General features: G+C 47.6%; 1 protein-coding gene across 3 annotated transcripts in view; it reads left to right on the forward strand.

Annotated features, from left to right (window-relative positions):
• The window catches only part of srgap3 (SLIT-ROBO Rho GTPase activating protein 3), a gene marked incomplete at both ends in the record, with an annotated part of 88,688 nt that overhangs the window by 14,186 nt on the left and 52,002 nt on the right, over positions 1-22,500 (forward strand). For all 3 annotated transcript variants that reach the window (XM_080548109.1, XM_080548108.1, XM_080548110.1), the window contains 2 exons: positions 9,986-10,181; position 22,500. The exon at position 22,500 is cut by the window's right edge and continues 162 nt beyond it. In XM_080548109.1, coding sequence (XP_080404235.1) covers positions 9,986-10,181; position 22,500 — 197 coding nt within the window. The remainder of the gene's footprint in view (positions 1-9,985; positions 10,182-22,499) is intronic.

Consider the following 22,500-nt stretch of genomic DNA (forward strand, 5'->3'; position numbering starts at 1 on the left):
CAATCATCATCCTCATCTGATAGCTGGGTGGGTCTGAGTGCTGCAGTGTTCTGGGTGTGTCACAGAGAGACAGAGAGAGAGAGAGAGAGAGAGAGAGAGAGAGAGAGAGCAGACAGAGAGAGAGAGAGAGAGCAGACAGAGAGAGAAAGAGAGAGAGAGAGAGAGAGAGAGAGCAGACAGAGAGACACAGAGAGAGAGAGGGAGAGAGAGAGAGAGAGAGAGATCAGACAGAGAGACACAGAGAGAGAGAGATCAGACAGAGGCAGATGGCTGGAACCAAGACAGTTAGGATACATTCGATTGATTAGTTGATTTATTGATTGGATAGATAACCTTAGGCACCGATCTAGGATCAGCTTACAAGACACTAAACCCCAAATTGCTCACAATGACCGGGCTGGCGCCTTGCATGGTAGATTGCCGCCGTTGGTGTGTGAATGGGTGAATGAGAGGCCTTTGTAAAGCGTTTTTAGATAAAGGTGCGATATAAGTACAGTCCATTTAGCTTACCCTCCCCAAATCCTAGCCTTAATCATTAGGGAGACTAGACTAGACTGGCTTTAGGCCAGGCGTTTAGGCCAAATGAGAGAAAGAAGGGAATATTCGGGAAAACTGATCTTAGCGGAGTAGAACAGACAAGAGGGTTGCACATAGACAGGGTGACCTGTCCCCCCCCCACCCAAAGCCAGCTCTGGCCAAACGATGATAAGAAAACAAGACAGAGGTCGACAGATTGGTGGTTCGAACCCCACCTCGCCACATGTCGAGGTGTCCTTGGGCAAGACACTGAACCTCAAATTGCTCCCAAATGAGCGGGCCGGCGCCTTGCATGGTAGCTTGCCGTGAATGTGTGTGTGAATGGGTGAACGAGACGCCGTTGAAGAGCGCTTTTGAGTCCTAGGCTCAGTCCATTTACCATTTTGCCAGTCTGCTTATTCAGTACCAGCCGGTGTCTACTCTAGACTGGTTCTCCTGAGCGTTCGGCTGGCATGGCGCTGTGGAGAGCTCGGAGGAGGGTGTGAGTTCTGCAGCAGAGACCGGCCAGATATTGTAGAGCTGTGAAGAGGATTAGGTAGTGAGGAGTGTATTTGGCTGGCAGGCAGATGCCTTTGTCTGCTGTCAGTGTGTGTGTGTGTGTGTGTGTGTGGGTGCGTGTGTGTGTGTGTGTGTGTGTGTGCGTGTGCTTGTGCGTGTGCATGTGCGTGTGCGTGTGCGTGTGCGTGTGTGTGTGTGTGTGTGTGTGTGATCTGGCAAGCCAGGGAGACGGTTGCCAAGGAGGCTAATTCCTTCTGGGGCTGTTTATTTTTCATGCGGTGCGCCCAGATGTGCCACAAACCCCTCCTCCTCCAGACCCCTTCCCCACCTCCTCCAGACCCCTCCCCCACCTCCTCCAGACCACTCCCCCACCTCCTCCTCCAGGCCCCTCCCACACCTCCCCCAGACCACTCCCCCACCTCCTCCAGGCCCCTCGCACCCCTCCTCCAGGCCCCTCCCACACCTCCTCCAGGCCCCTCCCACACCTCCTCAGGCCCCTCCCACACCTCCTCCAGGCCCCTCCCACACCTCCCCCAGACCACTCCCCCACCTCCTCCAGGCCCCTCCCACACCTCCTCCAGACCCCTCCCACACACAAACAACATGTTGTCGACATCACTGATCGTTCGGTGGAGAGGAGGAGTCGATTTGAACTCTCTCTCTCTTCCTCTCTGTGTCCCCATGGTAAATAATAGCCTCTTTCCTCTTCTTATTTTTTAAAATCAAATCAACATCCCCCCCCACCCCACCCTCTCTCTTCCGGTCCAGGGCTCCTGTAGCCTTGTCTAATACACGTTCCAGCTCAGGTCCTCAGTGTTAATGAACAGACATTACTGGAGCCGCAGGAGGTTAATCAATTCTCTTTCAACCTCATTGCCTGGAGGAGTCGTTACGTAACCCATCCAGAGTGGCAGCCTTTGGCGCACAGAAAAATGCTGCATCGGCGACATGCCACCGCCAGTGTCCAGTGTCCCGGAACGATTTGAGAAAACGAAAGCGCAGGTTTAACTTAATGACCACAGGGGTCGTAACGACTTCCTGTAACATCTTGTGTCCTCAGGTTTCAAAGACTGTGTTTATTGTATGTATCGAATTCAGAGGTTGAGGTTCAGAGGTTTGTCACGGTAACTAACTACCGCATTTAAGAAGAATTTGTCTTATTAAGATTGTTGTAATTGGTGGGGAAATGTAGTGTGGTGTTCGTTAATAGCAGGTTTTTATTCGCTTCCTTAGAAACCTTTTGTGTTTCAAAAATGTGTGAACAACATGAAGCCTTGTGCTGTTTGTCTGCACCGTGCATCTGCTGACCATTCCCCTCGTTGCTGGTAGAAAACCGCAGAGGGTGATAAAAACATCTCAGATTAAGTGAGATTTATGACCTGAGGGAGCTACGTGGAGTTGTGGATTAAGGTCCTCTCTCAAACCTTCGCCTGGCTCTGGAGGACAGTATTTGTTTTCATTTTCTCTTCCCCCCCTCCCCCCTGCGTGCTGGCCACAGTCATGCTCGGAGACATTACCGTTACCATAACAGCCCTGCAGCTGCTATTATGAGATTTCTTTTTTGGGGGGGTCTGGTTGGGGGGTCAGAGGTCAGGGATCTCCTACATCCTGGTATTGTTCTCGGAGGGTTGTCCTGCTCGCTGGAGCGACACACGAGTCCACTAGTTTTACAATTCCTGTGCTAGGACCTCCTGGTTTTGGAGACCAGTGGGTGTGTATGTACTGTGTGTATGTGTGCGTATGTGTTTGTGTTTGTGTTGTTGTGCTGTGTGCGTGTGCGTGTGGTATGTCCAGTGTGCATGTGTGTGTGTGTGTGTGTGTGTGTGCTGTGTGTGTGGCGGGGGAATAGGCAGAGGTGATAATGATGATGTATTGTCCCAAGGTCAATGTTGAAATGGTCCCTCCTTCTGCGGGCCCGCCTGCTCTCAGAGGGCTCTTTAACGCGCTAGCACCTCTAAGGCCGCTGATCCGACCTGATAGCGTCTGTCAAACAGAGCCGGTCATGTTATAATGGGATGTGGAAGTCACACAAAAAGACCATGAAAAGAAGCGCTCATGAACTACCTCATCATCACTCTTAACACAGCCATGGGTGGGGTTATTTGACCCTGTGAGTAATTTTCTTTTAAATATCTTTGCACGTGATCAAATTTCAGGACCCTCCTTTCATGACTTTTCCTAGATATGTGCGTTCTAACACCCAGTATCCTTACATTTTCAGGATAAGCTAGTATGAAGCTATTTTGCAGTTTTTCTGTGTAGGAGACAGGCTAATTTACAAGCCGCGCCAACTAGTGGTTGTTGTGTGTAAATAGCAGCTTCCCATTGTAAAGACTATGGTCGTTTGACCCTTATAGTAGCTAAAAAAGGCATGGCTGTTCTAGTGATATGGGCATTGATGTATTAGCTTCAGAACACTTCATTATAGGTATAAATGAAGCAGAGATGCACGGTGTTGTCAGAGATGAAGACATCCTGAGCAGAGTATAGCCTAAGGCTACAGATGAAAATTAGCTCATGAGCTAACTGGCACATTTACATTGATGTGGAAACACATTTTTTGATTAATGTGCACTGTCCCTGGTAAATAAATAAATAAATAAGTCTGATTGTTTGAGATGTGCTAGGTTGGCTGAGTGGAGCGTAGAGAGAGCCAGACCAGGCACAGATCCAGGGACTCCTACCTGCTTCCTGATGTGGTTCTGGTGTGATGGAAGAGTGGGTGGTCATGAATAGGGTTGCACATTTTGGGGAATATTCAGAGGTGGAAACTTTCTGGGAATTGACAGGAATATATGAGAATGACAGAAAGATAAACCGTTTACCTTATCATAAGTAGATATAATTGCAAATTATTAAATCCTTCCAATAGAAAAAAAACGAAAAAAACGATTTACTTACGAATTGAATTGAATTGACTGAATTGACTCTTCACATGGGGTAATTTCACTGAACAACAAAAGAAAGGGAATATTTAATGATCCCGAATGATCCTTTTCAGGATGCCATGTTGCAACTGGCCGGGGACTTCAGCTGAAAATTAGCCGACTAGGCTAACGCTGCCTTTTTTACTGTATTTTATATGGTTCATGTATTTGGATTGTCCTCGATATAATAAACTAATAAACTAAACTAAATCCATCCTGACCCTGACTTACCAGAAAGCATGTCGTCCTGGGCTCAGACAGTGTAGTGCGGGCGCGATAGCATCTCATTATTGTGGAAGATGTTGAGAATCAGCTGCACATGTGATGGAAGAATGCACTGTGCATGCAGAGGGTTGCAATTCCATTGAATTGGGGGATAGTTTAACCGATATATGCCACAAGACCTAGAATTGCCTTATGTGTACCACAAAAAGGTTCACTGTTATGAGCTAACTTTTTGGATGAATCCAAATTCATCCAAAAAGTCCCCAAATTCCCGGGCTTAACTTCCCATGGAAAAATTCCAGAAAAGTTTCCGACACTTTGAAACCATAGTCATGAAGGATATTGATGTTTTGCATCAAAAAGAGTGTGTACGGACATGCAGCCCCACACACACACACATACACACACACACACACACACACACACACACACACACACACACATACGCACACACACACAGCACTAGGCTTATTCACTGTGGACATCACTTCAACCCACACACACTTGCAATTTCGTCAATAGAGAAAAGACATTGAGGGAATAAACAAGTGCCTGTGGATTGATGCATCTTGACAAAGACCCATCTGTCTGGATAGTGAATGAGGCCTATGATTCCAGTAGCTTTCAGAGACATAGTCATACTGCATCACCCGTTATGTTTGCCAGAAAACTACAGCTTTTCAAAGTGCAATAGATACTGGATTGGCACAATCATTCGGTCTCAATTTCAGCTGCCGAAGAACTCGCTGAACATGAGCTTGATAAATTGCAGCATAGACACGGCGGAGCTAAAGATAAGACGCCATTCATCACACAATATTGCTCTCCAAAGAGATGTACTGATAGGATAGGCTATGTTGTCGTGTGGTAGAATGCCCTCATCTGTTTATTTCTGTCTCAATCATCCGATCCAGCGCGTCCTCGTCCTCCTAAGCTTATCTGAAGGCCATGTATAAGTCTTCACAAGTGGCATGTTGTACTGTACCTCCCTTGGTGTGGTCGGACTTGGGCGTGGAAGTCGTGAGGAGGAGTAGAAGTCGTGGTATACCACACTCTCACAGCTTGCCTGCCCCTTCCCTCACCCCCTTAACCCCCTTAACCCCCCCCCACTCCCCTTAAGCTCCCCTCACTCATTTGGTCCGAGGTTACCATCACCACCACCGTCACCCCCGACAACAAGCAGACTGGCTACAGTACCTCCACAAATGGAAACACGTGTAGAGGAGACATGCTGTGCGCCTGCCTCACGTAATTGCAGCGTTGCCTAATCAAAACAACAACATTAAAGGAGAATTGTACCCTTCAATTAAAGGTTGCGCTTATGGACCTATATCTAATTAGTACAGCTCTTGTTTATTTTTGGTAGTTAAAATGGCCCCCTACTGTAGCCCCCAACCCTCCCCCAACCGCTCCCCCATCCCCCCCCCCCCCCTACACTGGGAGTAGTCAATGCTTATCCAGACAAACTCTCGAACAAGTGAACCGAAAACTATTTGAAATGCTAATTTCGTTTTCAGATTGCGAGCTCGCACACAGCTCCAATGGCGCTGTGGGATTTTTAATGACTTGATTGCTACGCTCTCAGAGAATGGGTCATAGTAACATTCATCAAACCCTTATCGTTTGATGCCATCCCTTTTCATTCCATAAACCATTGATGTTTTGTACTTTATACAGAATTTTTAATTCTGGTTACGAGGTCCATTTTGAATGTTGCTTTGATACGTATGTCATGCCCGGCGGCGATCTTGTTTTGGTGCTTTTTTATAAAACAGGGCAAAACCGTCTTCCATCACTGAAGGCGTGAACTCGCTCGCATTCCTCCGCCTCACAGATTGAAGAGGAGCTCTGAGGGGTTCAGACGCACTTCAAACAGACCACAGAGAAGGCGCCGTTGCAAGGAGGGAGGAACTGGAGTTTGGGAATAACTGGTGAATAACTCTGAGATTGCTCATGGTTTCTCCAAGAGGCGAGGACACACTTCTGGCGTGTGACCTACATTTCCAAACTCTGCCTGTCAAATCGGGCTGCTACAGCTGCGAGAGTGAGAGTGTCCTCGTTGCCAAATTTAAAAAAGGGTCCTCGTTGCCATTCATGCAAATTGGTGTTAGATTCGTCTTCTGCAGGCGTTTCTCTTGGCTCTCTTTGATTTGTCACTGGATACGTGCTGCTGCTGCTGCCGAGAGAGCAAAAAAAAAAAACACAGAACGAGAGAGAAGGGATTGGAAGAAAGAAAGGAAGGAAGGAAGGAAGGAGGAGGAATAGCAGTGTGTCTGGGAAAGGAACGGCGTCCCCGGGAAGTTAGGATCGGAATGTGTTATAGTAGTAGCATGTTGGGCATCTCCATGGATGGTCTTAGTTACACACACACACACACACACACACACACACACACACACACACACACACACACACACACACACACACACACACATCCACCCCCCGCCCCCCTCACACACATGCGCGCAGTAAGACCTCTGCTTGTAGGTTCTCGCAGGCTTAAGCCACAGAAGCCGGGAGGGAGAGGGAGGCCCCTGGGTGAAAAGGGAAGGGCTGGGACAGTGGTTAACCACAGATTGTAGCGTGCCGCTCGGGGGCTGGGGCCAGGCGGCACAACTTCACAGGAGAAGAAAAGCTCCCCTGCACAACATCACCGCTTCAGTCGCTAAACACAAATGGCTAGCTTCCCTCCGTTCGTAGTCACAGACTGAATATAACCAACGGGAAAGGGCTTGGCTGAGCAAATTACACCCTCAGCCACATGGAAACATGGCCTTTGTCATTGCTGTGGTGGCGCTATGCAGTTAACAGTCCATCTTCTCTAGCAGTGTCACCTCGTGCTCTGGAAATGTGCCCTGGATCCTGTGACACAAAACAACTTTGATACAGTAGCTTTATCCTTTCCTGAAGTACATCAAGCCACAATTACAGTACGTCCTTTTTTTTCCTGTCTTGACCTCAGGCGAATCCGAGACTCCGACCATTCTCCGAAAAAACCCTCAGCGAAGAGGTTTCCGACTCCTACGGTCTGATGATTTTTGTCATCGAGCGAGGAATGCTTTAGACCTAGTAGAGAAAGCCAGCGGTGAAGAAAGAGATTCACCGTGTATTACGTGAACAAAGGATGATGGCATCTGAGGCCTATTTAACGTCTAGCTGTGCTGCCACTGTCTTCATAGATTCACAGTTAACCCCGGCCATGGAACACCGCGTGGATGGGGGAATAAAAGAACAACGTTTCGTTTGATGTGGCATTAAAAAAAACTCCTTTGATAACCACACATGAAACAGCTTTGATTTGGTTGTGTTGAATACAGGGATGCAACATTAGGTCAGAGACTTCTGTTTCTGTACGTCGGCGATACCGCCTTTCAGTACGCTCTCGTCTAGCTCTATATCGCGTAGATTCATTTCCCTCCTTTCATTCCCGTCGTTTACTGTGACTCTTTTCATGAGGATCTGAAACAGCCATCTCCGATTCTTTCGGGATTTGTTCTGTTAAAATAGGCCACTCTTTGTTCCTGAGGTAGAGGCAGAGGCAGTGTCTCTCAGTGACAAACAGTACAAAGCGGAGATTCGGGTTTCTCTCCTGGGTTCCCACCAGCGTTAGTGGAGGTCCACTGTGTGAGACTGCCAGTGTCAGGTTCCCCCCCCCCCCCCCCCTCTCGGTAAGATACTATGTGGTCCAAGTGAGGCTCTGGAACACTTCACTCATTGACATCAGGTTGATTATAGGTCCGTGGTAGAAATTCCCAAAGCGAAGCATGCGCTCACGCCACTCACCGTAGCTCTGAGCTTCTAGCTGTTATGTCCCACCGTCCTTCACGACTTGGTTTATGTTCAGAGTTGAAGCAGAAAAAAACAAAGCTAAGGCTGCAAACTCGACGGACCAACTTAAAAACTTAATTTACTCACACACACACACACGCACGCACGCACACATGCACGCCACACTCACACACTCACATACACTCGCACACACATACACACACACACACACACACACAATGCACGCACACACACACATACACACACACACAATGCACGCACACACACACACACACACACACACACACACACACGCACACACACACACACACACACACACACACACACACACACACACACACACACACACACACACACACACACACACACACACACACACACACACACACACACACACGCTAGATTCCCCAAATAAAACCAAGCCCACCTGCTGAGACTTCACTCACTGTACAACACTAAAAGCATTGGAAGACTTAGGATATTAGTACATTTGTGACAAGTGTGTTCAACTAAAACTTCTGCTGACTGACTGACAGCTTGGCTTGAACGACCTTGAGGGGAAATACGAATGTGACAGAGCATTTCATGGTTATTAGGAATTAGGGATGCCAGGTGAAAGTGTAGTTTATAAAAGCTGTAGTTTATAAAAGGACAACGTGTGTGAATGGTAATGAGATTTCACAGCCTGGAGTCACTTATTTCACAGTTGAATTAGGAAGGACCCATAAGGAGATGTAGTAATGTTTACACAGAGAAAGAATGAGTAGCCTGATAAAACGGATGTTTTGGGTACTATAAAGATATCTTGTGAATGATAAGACTAAGATGTCTGTGAAGGGGACAGTTTATGTGTCCGCCACGCTGCTCCATCCCTGTCAGCAGAGTAGTAACGGCCCAGATCTGGCCTACATCCGTGTTCAGTCGGCATCCAGATGTGGCCCAGGTACAACTTTGTTACTTACTTACTTAGTCCTTGTTGTTAGAACTTCTTGTTCTATTTATATCATCACCCTTATATCACTATTTGCACTTTTGGTTGGATGCTAAACTGCATTTCGTACTTCATACATCGTACTCTGCGATGACAATAAAGTTGAATCTAATCGAGTCCTTGTTGCGCCGAGTGGCACATAAGGGCAAGGACCAAGGATCTCCACTCACTCCACTGTTGATTGCTTTCTTCTCAATGCTGTTGCAGCTGTTTCCTCTCTCCTTCATTTCTCCTTCCATGCTTCGCCTCCAGGTGGTTTTGGGCCCCTCCCTCTTTTGCCTTTTCCCTCTGGTGTCCAACACAGTGCCACTTTTATCATGTCATCAGATGGTTTCCTTAATACTTAATGTCCTAACCATCTAACCACTTTGTTACTAGGGCAGAAGTGGGCTAGCTATGACTGCCAATTAGCTCTGACTGTAGTGGGCTAGCTTTGACCGCCTACCCTTAGCTCTGTGCTAGCTCTGACTGCCTACCCTTATCTCTGTGCTAGCTCTGACCGCCTACCCTTAGCTCTGTGCTAGCTCTGACGGCCTACCCTTAGCTCTGGACTAGCTATGACTGCCAAACCTTAACCGTATCTTTGCCATGAAAAGGCCAGACCTTGGCCAGAGTGTGGATGTGTCCCAGGTCCGACTTTATTCCTCAGTACCGGTCTACCGCACTCAGACCACACTTGTCTGCTGACTGAGAACGTGCGTAAACATCGCTCTGGTATGTTTGATTGGGTCCACTCCTGTTTATAACATGCTCTGTTGGAGGGAAGTAAGTTGCCTTGAGAACCAATGGTTCTGGAGCCTAATGGCCCATAGGAGCAGGAGCCTATCTCCTGTTTCCGTAGCGTGAGGCGGCTTGGTGTACAAGTACACCCCCTGGACATGACGCTGGTATGTCGCAGGGTTAGGTTTGGAGAAGTTCACCTATAACGGCAAACAAGTGTCCCAAAAAACGTCGACTCGTGTTTAGTGTATTCCGTGTATTCTGACGACTTTGTGTTTTGTGTTTTTTGAACGGACAGAGATCCGTAACCAGCTGGTGGAGCAGTTCAAATGCCTGGAGCAACAGTCGGAGTCTCGCATCCAGCTGCTGCAGGACCTGCAGGAGTTCTTCCGCCGCAAGGCCGAGCTCCAGCTGGAGTACTCCCGCAGCCTGGAGAAGCTGGCCGAGCGCTTCTCCAACAAGATCCGCAGCTCCAGAGAACACCACCAGTTCAAGTGAGTTCCCGCACCTCACGCACGCACACGCACGCACACGCACGCACACATCGGCACACACACACGCACGCACGCACGTGTATACGTACACACCACGCACACACTACACACACTGCACTGAGGACCAATACAGCCCCCCCAGACAATAAGAACACACACATACACACTAACACACACACACACACACACACACACATGCGCGCGCACGCTCCTACACACACACACGCGCGCGCACGCACACACACACACACACTAACACACACACGTGCGCACGCACACACACACACGCGCGCGCACGCTCACACACACAGACTAACACACACACGTGCGCACACACACTCACGCTCGCACGCTCACACACACACACACACACACACACACACACACACACACACACACACACACACACACACACACACACACACACGCTAACCTTAAGGTTTATGTGACTTGTGTGTGTGTGTTTATGTTATTTATGTCTTCTTTTCATGTGTGCGCGCCGTGCTCAAGTGTGTTATTGTTGAGCACACATGTACTTAATCACGCTCGCCAAGTCATTCTCCTCCTCTCCAGTTCTCATGCTGCTCCACCCTTTGTCTCAAATGACTGCTGCGATTTCCAACATTCCCCCTTTAACACCGCATAGCCCTCGGATAGCCATGTCCTCCTTTACTCTGAGTCACTGGAGATAACGATTTCCCTTTTCCCCTCCTAGCCGTTTCCAACACCACCACCGAAGGCGATGGAGAAACGTAATCTCATTTCATCACGTCTGTGTTGAAGCTACACAGTTTAATTGGCGAAGCTGTTATCAGCGCTTCAGAACAGCACGATGTCCCTGTGCCTAAAACCTCCTTCTGGTTCCTTTTGCTGCAGTGTGACCTGCGGGTCTCATTGCACAGACCTTAGTCAACTATGCATGGTAGCTTGCTGCCGTGTGTGTGTTTTGATTGATTGATTGAAAACTTTATTAGAAGATTTGCAGAAGTAGGTACATGAAAGTACATATTACATACAAGGTCAACTAACAGGATAAAAACCCAAGAAAGCCACTGGCTTATTTCAATTGGGGTCCTTGATTCTCAATTCATCGTTACATGTAAGACAGACAAAAAAGCTAGTACTATCTACAAGATAATACAGACACATTGTGTGTGTGTGAATGAGTGAATGAGTGAATGAGAGGCCATTGTAAAGAGCTTTGGAATAAGGCGCTATATAAGCCAGTCCATTTACCATTTGTATATGCCACTTGGCAGACACTTTTATCCAATGCGACTTTACTACTGTACGAGTGAGCTTATTATGTTTGGTGTATATGGTCTATTTTAGTATATACAGTACCAGTCAAACGTTTGGACACACTTTCCCATTCAATTGACTAGTACTATACGTACAGTGTTGTAATATTGTGTGAATGGTCCCTAGTATAATCCCTGGGTGCAGGCATGGCTGTGGCCTACTAAGTGACTGGTCCTTGTCTCCCATCAGATCAATGGATGGTTCTGTGTCATGGAGGGCTGCCAGTTGATAGAGTAAAGGCTGCTGTACCAAGGCCAACACACTGCCTCGCCTCGTCACAATGCCAGAGTTGATCTGGATAGCAGTGCAGCCTTAATGCGAGAAAACATACTTTTACGAGTCTGATATAATGACAGCCAAGGCTACGTCTAGCACATCTCAAAGGTCAGACTACTTTAATAAGAAGCATACACAGATGATTATGGCAGTAGTTATATAACCAAGACCGATGCTGCTTTGTTGCTCAGCGCTCAAGCTGTTGCACTGTAATAGACAGGGGTGTGTGTGTGTGTGTATGTGTGTTTTGTCTGTGTATGTGTGTGCCTGTGTGTGTATGTGTGTGTGTGTGTGTGTGTGTGTGTGTGTGTGTGTGCATGTCCATGCGTGTGTGTGTGTGTGTGTGTATGTGTATGTGTCTGTGTCTGTGTGTGTGTATGTGCGTGCATGTGTATGTGTCTGTGTGTTTTGTGTGTGCGTGTGCATATCCGTGTGTGTGTCTGTGTCTGTGTCTGCGTGTGTGTGCGCTCGTGTGCGTGTGTGTGTGTGTGTGTGTCTGTGTGTGTGTGTGTGTGTGTGTGTGTTGGAAGGCATTGTGTTGTCCAGTGAATACAGGCCCTGTGGAATCCGACAGGGAGTTGGCTAGGTAATTGAGGCCAGCTGTTTTAGTGCAGGCAGCGTCCCCAAAGCCTGGCCTGACGGTACACAGGCTCAGCTGCTGCAGGCACCACAGTACCAATCAAACGTTTGGACACACTTCCCCATTCAATTGAATGGGAAGGTGTGTCCAAACTTTTGACCGGTACTGTATGTCTTAACCAACTGCAGAGAGGATGGACTCATCATAGCGGAGGGAACAGAACGATCATCCATGGGTGTTTGATGCCGTTCCCTGATTCCATTCCATGTATTACTATGAGCCTAGTCCTACGGTTTCTACCTCCACCAGCCTCCACTGCTGTGTGCATGGGAGGAAGTGCTGTGGCTTACACACACACACACACACACACACACCAGGGTTTCCGTTAGAAAAATTTGCCGTCGGACATCGTGTCCGGGAAGAATTCGATTTACCGGACAAACGTGATATATTCCGGTCATCATATTAAAATATAATAAAAAAAAAAAAAATCAAAATCATATTTTTTTCCCCTCCAAATCTAATATAGCTGTTTGTCGCGGTGATTACTGTTGTGTAGCGGCCTATATGCCATTTAATGTCTATTTCTCATCCGATACGATTAGATGCGAGCTATATAATATATAATAATATAACATGATTTGACGCATGCGCGCTATGCCATGCGTCAAATCCAGCGCTGAACGGGTCCAGCGCTGAACGGGCGCCTCACTGGGAACTGAACAGACAGCATCGATCAATGAACGGACTCCACATTACGTTAACTGAAGTTTGTTAAATTGTTTGGGATTAATGTGAGTTTTCTATTTTCTCTTTCCAGTTTTACCCTTTTTTTAAAATCAATAAAACAACGTCATTTCTATAAGTCTCGCTGGTTGGGAAGGCATTTCGTTTAGCTCGAGAGTATGACAATGGGAAGAACATAACTGTTTATTGAGAAACAATTGATAGGCAGTCTGGGATACGTATATAAAGAAATACCACAATGTCTAGATGTACAACATTTTATTGAACAGTAACAGTGCAAGCATGTAGGCTTCTGGCGTGACACGGCTAGCCTAATTTCCGTTCATATGCCTTTTATCAGATCAAATAAAATAGAATAAAACTCTTTGAAAATAAATAGGCTTTAAATTAACTTGCAATGCGTATGTATAGGCTAATTTCCGTTCGATGTTACAGCCTAGGCCTATCGCCTATGCCTTTTCTCAGATAGATAGGGGATAGCCTTAAATAAAATAGCCTAGAGTAAAAACTCTGAAAATAACAATGGCTGCTCATATAATTCAGCTACTTATTAGGCCAACGTCGCTTTTTGGCAGCATTGAAGCGTGCAGCTGCGGACTTGAAATCAAAGCTGCAAAGTGTCTCTCCGCAACTTGCAATGCGCATTAGCCGTGTGACCTTGCCCTCCCCAAGGCGACTTCGGTCCGCAGTTTTAATTCGGTTCTGCAGAGAGAATCCTCTCTCTGCAGGCACTGGAGACGGGAATCAAGCAGGCTATCTTGGCCAGTGTGGCCCACTCTGGGTAAATTTCGCTGAAGTCTCGGATGAGGACTTCGCAGGCTGTTGAGAAACGCAAGCCCCCATAACCACGAAGCGCTGTCATGACACCGATGGCATCTCGTTGCACGTTTGTGGCATCGATGACCGGGGCTGTGGCTGGTGCTGAGTCATCATCGCTGGTCATTTCTTGGCCAAAATGACCAATGATGGTCTGGATGGCCGGTTTAGCATATTCTTCAAGCGCTGAGGGGACGGAATGAGTGATAATGAATCAGTGATGGCCTATTTTTTTTTTATGACAAAATGACATCAACAGCCAGATTAACTGAAAAGTAGGAAGGTTTAAATGTTTAAACTGCAACGTTTGCGTATTACTATGGTGGACGGGTTGGCAGGGTTGCCAGATAGGCATGGGTTACCGCCGAATGGGCTACTGTGTTTAAGCGGTAATAGACTGGTTAAACTGTAATCCCATCTGGCATCAATCCCATGTGGCACCTGTGCGCTGTTTCGCATAGGCCGGCCTACACATTAGGAGTCATCATCATGCCGGTGTCAAATCATATCATAATAAAAGAAATACATAGCCTATATATTCGTCTTTTTTAAAATAGAAGGAATCAGAATGTGAAATTTAGCGAATTGTATTCAAAGGGAATTATTTTCACCGGACAATATGTCCGGACAATATGTCCGACGACTTTTCAATTTGTCGGACTTCAAAAAAAAATACCGGACAAAGTCCGGCAATTACCGGTTAACGGAAACCCAGACACACACACACACACACACACACACACACACACACACACACACACACACACACACACTTCCGGTCACCCACAGTGGCATTACCACCCTCTTAAGCCCAGTTCACATCTAGGATTCGCAACACAACGCAACTCGAGGTGCAGACTGTAGGCTCTGAGGCTTCAGCACACACACACACACACACACACACACACACACAGACAGACATGCACATACTGTACGTACGTACGTACAAGACACACACACACACACACAGACACACACACACACACACACAGACACTCACACACACACACACACACACACACACAGCGGTGATCTGTGAGATGACAACAACGAGGTGTGACACTTTGATTACACACAGGTCTTTATGAGGGCCGCGCTGGCTCCGTTTGGACTCCATTAACTCAACGAAACAGAACCATAAAAAAAAGGTCCGACCAATTAGCTTTGACAGCGGCCTCGTTAAAGACCCTCACTTCATCCATAAACTCCTGGGCTCAGCATCGGCTGTCTATCCTGTACACATATACTGTATGTATGGGTACCCGCCATCTCCTCCTCTGCTTCACTCGTTTCCTTCCTTCTGTCGTTCACACACTCAGCTTACTGTTTTTGGACACAAACAAGCCTCTCCTCCCTTTCCTGCTGCGATCTCTCTTTCTCTTTCTCTTTTTCTTTCTTTTTCTCATATTTTTCTCTCTCTCTCTCTCTCTCTCTCTCTCGCTCTATGTTTCCCCCCCCCCCCCCCCCCCCCCCCCTCTCTCACCCTGTCCTGTCTCAGAGAGTGGTTGTGTGGGGTCGTCCAGGCTGGTGTGGTGTGGATACAGTCGTTCCTGAACAACACCATGACTCCTCGGGTGCCTAGCAACTCACGTACGATGCCCCCCCATACCACGCTGTGGGAAATCAAAACAGCCAGCCAGACTTCCATCCGTGCTGGGATGTTGCCCTGGTCCTGTTGGCTTAACCCACACAGTCCAAATACAGCTCCGTGAGCTAGCTTTACGACAGGAGGCAGCCATTCCGTGCCCCAGTGCAGTCGGCCATTCCGTGTCACAGTGCCACTACATGTTGTTGATACAGAACCGGGACAGCCATAGGCGGTGGGTCTGCTCCATCTCCTCGTGGGCCCGTCCGTATTAACATATTAGAAAGCGCTGGTGTCCTTCGTTAGACTCATTAAGATAAGGGCGGGGGGTACCCCCCCTCCTGCCCTCTCAGCCAGGCCACGTTAGGGGAGCTAATGGAGGGCATCAGTATGCAGGAGACCCTCCTGGTCCTCCTAGCCACCTAGTCTGTCAGTCTGGCCCTGCTCCCCCCGCTCCACTATCAGATGCTGGCCTTATTGGAAGAGGAGAGCGGGTGTCTATCTTTCCTCTCTGTGGGATCTTTGGTGGAGGTTTTTTATTACCGGTCGTCCGGTGTGTCTATGAGACGAGAGACGTTGGTTGAGGAGACCCCTGGATGTTTTGTCATTAACTGGAGATTTGTTTTTTTTATCGTGCCCTGTTACATAGAGAATGGCTGAAATATGTATTTAATATGGCCTGCCAGTCAAAACAGGGGATTACACATCATCAGAAGCAAGGCAGCCATTAGGTACGGCTGCATGTAATATAGAAAGGGAACATAACCTGTCTGAGGGAGATAAGATACAGCTTGTGTTAATGTCCGGTCCTGTGTGTGTGTGTGTGTGTGTGTGTGTGTGTCTGTCTGTGTGTGTGTGTGCACTTGTGTGTGTGTGGTGTGTGTGCATGTGTGCATGCTTATGTGTTTGTGTGTGTGTGTGTGTGTGTGTGTGTGTGTGTGTGTGTGTGTGTGTGCAGGCTTGTGTGTGTGTGTGTGTGTGTGTGTCTGTGTGTGTGTGTGTGTGTGTGCATGCTTATGTGTGTGTGTGTGTGCAGGCTTGTGTGTGTGTGTGTGTGTGTGTGTGTGTGCGTGCGTGTGTTATTAAAGATGGCCCTGGTATCACGCTGAGCCAGACCGTCTCCTGTCATCCTCCCTGCATACAAACACTCTCGTTGTTTCCTCTGTTTGTCTTAAGCCCCCCAGTCCATTTGATGTCGTCCTCATCTGCAATCTCTGTTCATTTCCCTGTTTGTCAGCAGGACGCAACACAAGCAGCCACGAGAGCAGCACATCAAAGACGGCCTTGCCTTTCACTGGTTATTCATTCTGAATATAACAAAAACAGTATGTCCTGCTGCCTTGCAGGGAGTATGAGACCAAGCCTTCCTATATACTGGACATTATAGTCAGTTCTGTTGCCCATGACTCCGATTGAGTCCGACTGATTGCTTTCGACGTTCCTTTTTAATCACACGTTATCAAGCTCTCCAAACATTGACCTTTTCTGGTAATGTAAACGAGAAAGAAACAAAAACAACCAAAAAACACATTTCTTTCCGGGCCTCGTTTCATAGAGAGAGATTTCAGATAACTCAATCGGGTGGAAGTCTAATTAAGCTTTCGCAGACATCGTTTTAACCACTGATAATTAATGCGCAGTATTCATGGTCATGTGCCAGTGATCCCTTCAGTAATTATTTATTAGCTTATGAATATGAGAGTGGAGCATCAACTATCCACTGACTCCCAGCGGAAAGCCATGAGTTATGCATGGGGTTTCTCTCGCCTGTGGGGTTGTGCTGTCAATCAGCATTCCCTGGTTGGATTAATATTCCAATGTTAGCTTCTAACTTGCATACAGAATGTATGGGCTCAATGCATTTTTACCTGTGCTTTCAATCATTTTTAATCAAGTTAATCGCAATATTATTCTGTATTTAATCAGATTAATCATGATTAATCACAAGTTTAACATACTAGTATTTACTTGTGTTTTTGAGGGAAGATAAAACACTTTTAAAAACTTTATTATAACATCTCACATGATTTCTGAATAATATTAAATTCATATACTGTATAATTATAATTATAATATTTTAGCTGGCAACAGACAAGCTAGTCTGTATTTGTCAGAATGAATGTCAGTCTATTGCTCACTTAGTGATTTGAAAACGTTTTGATTTCATCATTCTCTCTATCTTCCTCACATGCTCAGCAAACACACACACACACAAACACAAACTTTGTGGCCATTTCTATGGTAGTAACAGAGTAGCTTGCTAGTAAGAGAACGTGTTTAGAACGTTTTAGATATGTAGGTTAACTCAAAAGTGAGAGATTAATTAAAAGTCACGCGCACGCACGCACACACACACACACGCACGCACGCACGCACGCACGCACGCACGCACACACACACACACACACACACACACACACACACACACTCTCCACTCTCAACTAACACAGGTCCCACCCAGCCCTCTCTGACTGTACAGCCTGTCAATCAACAGGGTTCCCTTCCCCGGTGGTCTGGTGAGGTTAGAAGTCAAAGGGCAGAGGTGAAAGGTGAAAGGTTAAACTGTATTCCTCTCACCCCCACACAAGCTGAGCATGTTGACACACTGCAGAGTAGTCCTCCTCTCCCAGGGAATGTGTTGTTCCTCCCTCTGGCTGACTAGCCTAGCCGGATGAGGTCAGTATCAGCAGCAGGTCTGGTCTGGTCTGGTCTGGCCTGGTCTGGTCTGGTCTGGGTCTGGTCTGGTCTGGGTCTGGTCTGGTCTGGTCTGGTCTGGGTCTGGCCTGGTCTGGTCTGGGTCTGGTCTGGTCTGGGTCTGGTCTGGTCTGGTCTGGGTCTGGTCTGGTCTGGTCTGGTCTGGTCTGGTCTGGTCTGGATCTGGTCTGGGTCTGGTCTGGTCTGGTCTGGTCTGGTCTGGTCCTGGTCTGGTCTGGCCTGGTCTGGTCTGGTCCTGGTCGGGTCAGGTCAGGTCTGGTCTGGGTCTGGTCTGGTCTGGTCTGGTCCTGGTCTGGTCTGGTAGGGTCTGGGTCTGAGTATCTCCCCCCACTCCTCGTCCATACATGGAGCTCACACTCCACCCTCTGTCTCCATGGTAATGATATCTGACTCCATAATGACTGTGGGTGCGGAAAGATGGGAAAACGGACCCCTTTGAAGCACTTCAGGCTGCCTTCTGACTAAGGAGAGATGGGAGACCTGGAGACAGGAAGCAGTTTTAGTACTGTGTGTGATGATGTGTCTGGGATGAATTCTAATTGGCTGAGGAGGAGACCCTGTATATGATGGGCCCAGAATACACGCACGCATGCACGCAGACACACACACACACACACACACACACACACACAGACACACACACACACACACACACACACACACACACACACACACAAGCCACGGCAAGGCGACACGCCAACCAAAAATTCACACAGAACACAGTGCCTCAGCCCTATTAAAACAGGCCACTGGGCTACATTTATCACTGCGTGAAAACACTCCGCTGCCGGAGATGTGGCCGGGGCCTCTGCGCACAGGCACACAAGCCTAATTACCAACCTTCTGCTCCCAATTCCTGTGAAACGAGGACGACAGCTGGAAGAAAAAAAAAGAGTCTGCGTCCTTTGTCTCTTTTCCTCAGGAAAAAGGCTTTCTAGTAAACCCACGGTCCGGGAGTTAAGGAGAGCGAGGCGGAGGCCTGGTCACATTCAGATGTGTTTGCGTCTCTCGTTCGGGAGGCTCTGCTCTGTGTGGGTTTTTCGCTGTGTTGGCGGTTGGCGGTTGGCGGTTGGCGGTTGGCAGTTGAGCCCCGCGGTGGAAGTTACCGTACTTTACAGTACAATGAAAAGGCAGCTTAGGTACGGAGCCTAAAGCCTCTGTACTTTGTCACAGGGAATAACAATATGGCTGTTTAGCTTGACCCAGTAGCCCTGTAACACCATGTCTTTGAATTCAGTGGCCTTCGCCATAGAGTTCTAGAAGCTGGAAAAGTCCCCCTTTGTCAGAAGGCATAACTAGCTCAGGGGGGCTACTGTCACGCAAAACAGCTGCTTTATATAGGAATAATATGGAGGGGGGAAGAATAGATTTTTTTTTCACGAGGCAGATGAATATTTTCATCAGGGGATTAACAGGGACTAAGAGGGGTCTAGTCAGCGTTCCTGCAGAGTGGGGGGAGGGTGGAGTCTTGTGAAGAGGAGAGACCTTGTTTGGACGCTTGGTAGCTCACGGGAGAGGACGCACACGCCACGAGGCCTGGCAGGGGACAGGGTCGCTGAGCTCCGGTTCTGCTTAAGGAGGCGATTAAGCATCTCAGGCCCACTCAGAGAGGGATTAGGAGAGGCGAGAGGTGGCTGTACCCTCGGCCTCTCATCGACAAACACCAATTACACACCGAGAAGGCTGCCGTAGCTCTGCGCAGGCAGATAGGTCACCGAGCCAGAACGATTACAGAAATTACATTTCTGTTCGAGACAGAAAAGGAAATCGGCCATCCCAGAGGGGGGGGGGGGGGGGGGGGGGGCGGCAGGGGAGAGAACATGGTTGTGACGTTTTGGTGTTGTAGTGTTGAGAGAATTACCCCCCGGAGCTCTTTAGCTTCCTCTTATCCGCCCTCTCTCTCTCTCTCTCTCTCTCTCTCTCTCTCTGAGACATGAATCACTTCGCCATAGCAACAGGAAGTTCTATTTAATCATTCATTATTTCGACTGACCTCGTAATTGTCGAGAGTGGCCTGTAGCGTGGACTTCAGTGCCAGGCTTTCTCTCACCGATTTGGAAGTACTTTGCACATTGACTTTAATTGCACAACATTTGGCTCGGCTCTCAGACGAAGTGGATCTCTGTTTCTCATCATTTGTACAGCAGGACAGATGTTTCAGTTACACAACAGAAGGCTAGACACGTCTTTCTGCACTCTTTAGCTTTAGAGTTCACTTGCACCATCTTCTGCCCATCCCTCTGTACATCCCTCTGGTGAAACAGTCCCCAAGGGATGGTAGAAATTTCAAAGCTGTTGAAAATCATTGACACGCGCTAGTGTGCAACGGATTCTGTGAGTAATCCCCACTACTACGGGTAGGTAGGTAGTGTGGAGTAGGGGGGATTACTCACTGATTCCATTGCATTGCAATATTTTGGCTTGACTAGCGAGTGTGTCATTGATTTTCTACAACGTTGACATTTCTTAAAAATTTTCAGAATAAAAGTCTAAACATTTTGATCGGTTGCCGACTTGTTCCCGCTTTCCCCAGCTGCCGCCACATACACTGAACAAAAATCTAAACGCAACACTTTTTGTTTTTGGCTCCAATTTTTCACGAGTTGAAATCAAAGACCTAACACTTTGTACACAAAAGGCCTATTTCTCTCAAATGGTGTTCTCGTGTAGTAGAGGATGATTTGGAATCATGCTTAAGACATCTAAACCCACACAGTGCTCTCGTACCACAAGGACGTCCTCTTGGTATAACAGGTTTACGTCTGTGACGTCCGTGCGAGAGAGAGGTCACCAGTTCCATAAGGTGAAACCATGTGCTTCTATGGTACCGCATGTCAGCTGTATGAATGTCCAGCTATTAGGGATCCCATCTGTTCTCCCTACGTTAAGTGGGGGAATAATGGGAGCAGCACTCTGGAACAGCCAGATATCAGCTTCATTAGAGGTGATTAGCATTACTGAAGCGGGGTGGGGGGAGCGGGAGGGGCTCTTTGATGTTGGTGCTCATCCCTTTTCTCTGCAGTAATTGCGTGTGACTTTCCACCCTCAGCTCAGTGAAACTCTATCCTGCTATCTCTCTGCCTCATAACCCTCTGCCTCTCCTCTCCTCTCCCCTCCTCTCCTCTCATCTCCTTTCCTTTCCTCTCATCTCCTCTCCTCTCCTCTCCTCTCCTCTCCTCTCCTCTCCTCTCCTCTCCTCTCCTCTCCTCTCCTCTCCTCTCCTCTCATCTCCTTTCCTTTCCTCTCATCTCCTCTCCTCTCCTCTCCTCTCCTCTCCTATCCCGTCCTCTCCTCTCTCTTCCTTTTCTCTTCCCCCCTGAGTTTGTGGATTGATTCATCTTGTGATAGAATTCATACAGTGAGGTGGGGGAGTGTGTCTGTGTCTGTGTGTGTGTGTGTGTGTGTGTGTGTGTGTGTGTGTGTGTGTGTGTTGACGTACGCTTAAGGGGGGATGCAGTAAAAGCTGATTAGGCTCCAGTCAGAGCCCATGCCTCTCTGGGTCATTATGGTGACCAGCGTTAAGGAATTAAGCGATCGATGCCCTGTCAGACTGTAGGGCTGTGAGGGGAAATGAACGGCGTCTGTTCTGGGCTAGCACCATCGCTGGAGAGAGATGGAAAGAGAGATGGGAAGGGGGGGGGAGAAGGGGGAGAGAATGTTGTTTTGCAGTGAGCAGGGGTCAGCCTAAGTAGCCTTCATTTTTACTGTAATTCATTTGAACAAAAGCTCTAACAGCAACTGCCTCAGTGTTTAGCTACTGCAACCTTGGGCAAAACACTCTCTCACATTTACAGTACTGGGAATGGCTTAATGGCATTGGCAAGGCATCAAACTGTCAGTCACTCTGTAGAGCACAAAGTGAAAAGGAATGATTACACTCTAAACCTCTTACTGTGAGTTGTATACTGTTGCGTTTCAGCTGAATAGAAGTACTGATTTGATACATTTCAATGAGGCAATAGGTTGTAAACAGCTCTAACTGAACACAGAGGCTCTGAGGAAGGTTGTCCTGTGTGTGTACTTAAATTTTTTTTATTTATTTTTTTTTACAACTGAGTGCTCCTATTTTGATGTGTTTTTCACTGATATTTTCTTTTCAGGAGGACAATAACTACATATAAACACTGTCACAGAATGCCACAAAAGGGGGGTCGCCAAAATTGCAATGTACGGTCTGCTAAGAACGTTTTTCAAAGCTCTAACTCTCTCTCTCTGTCTCTCTCTCTGTCTCTCTCTCTCTCTCTCTCTCTCTCTCTCTCTCTCTCTGTCTCTCTCTCTCTCTCTCTGTTGTTTCCAGG

This window comes from Nansenia antarctica (genome assembly GCF_963989245.1).
Source record: "Nansenia antarctica genome assembly, chromosome: 18".
NCBI classification, from domain to species: Eukaryota; Metazoa; Chordata; class Actinopteri; order Argentiniformes; family Microstomatidae; genus Nansenia; species Nansenia antarctica.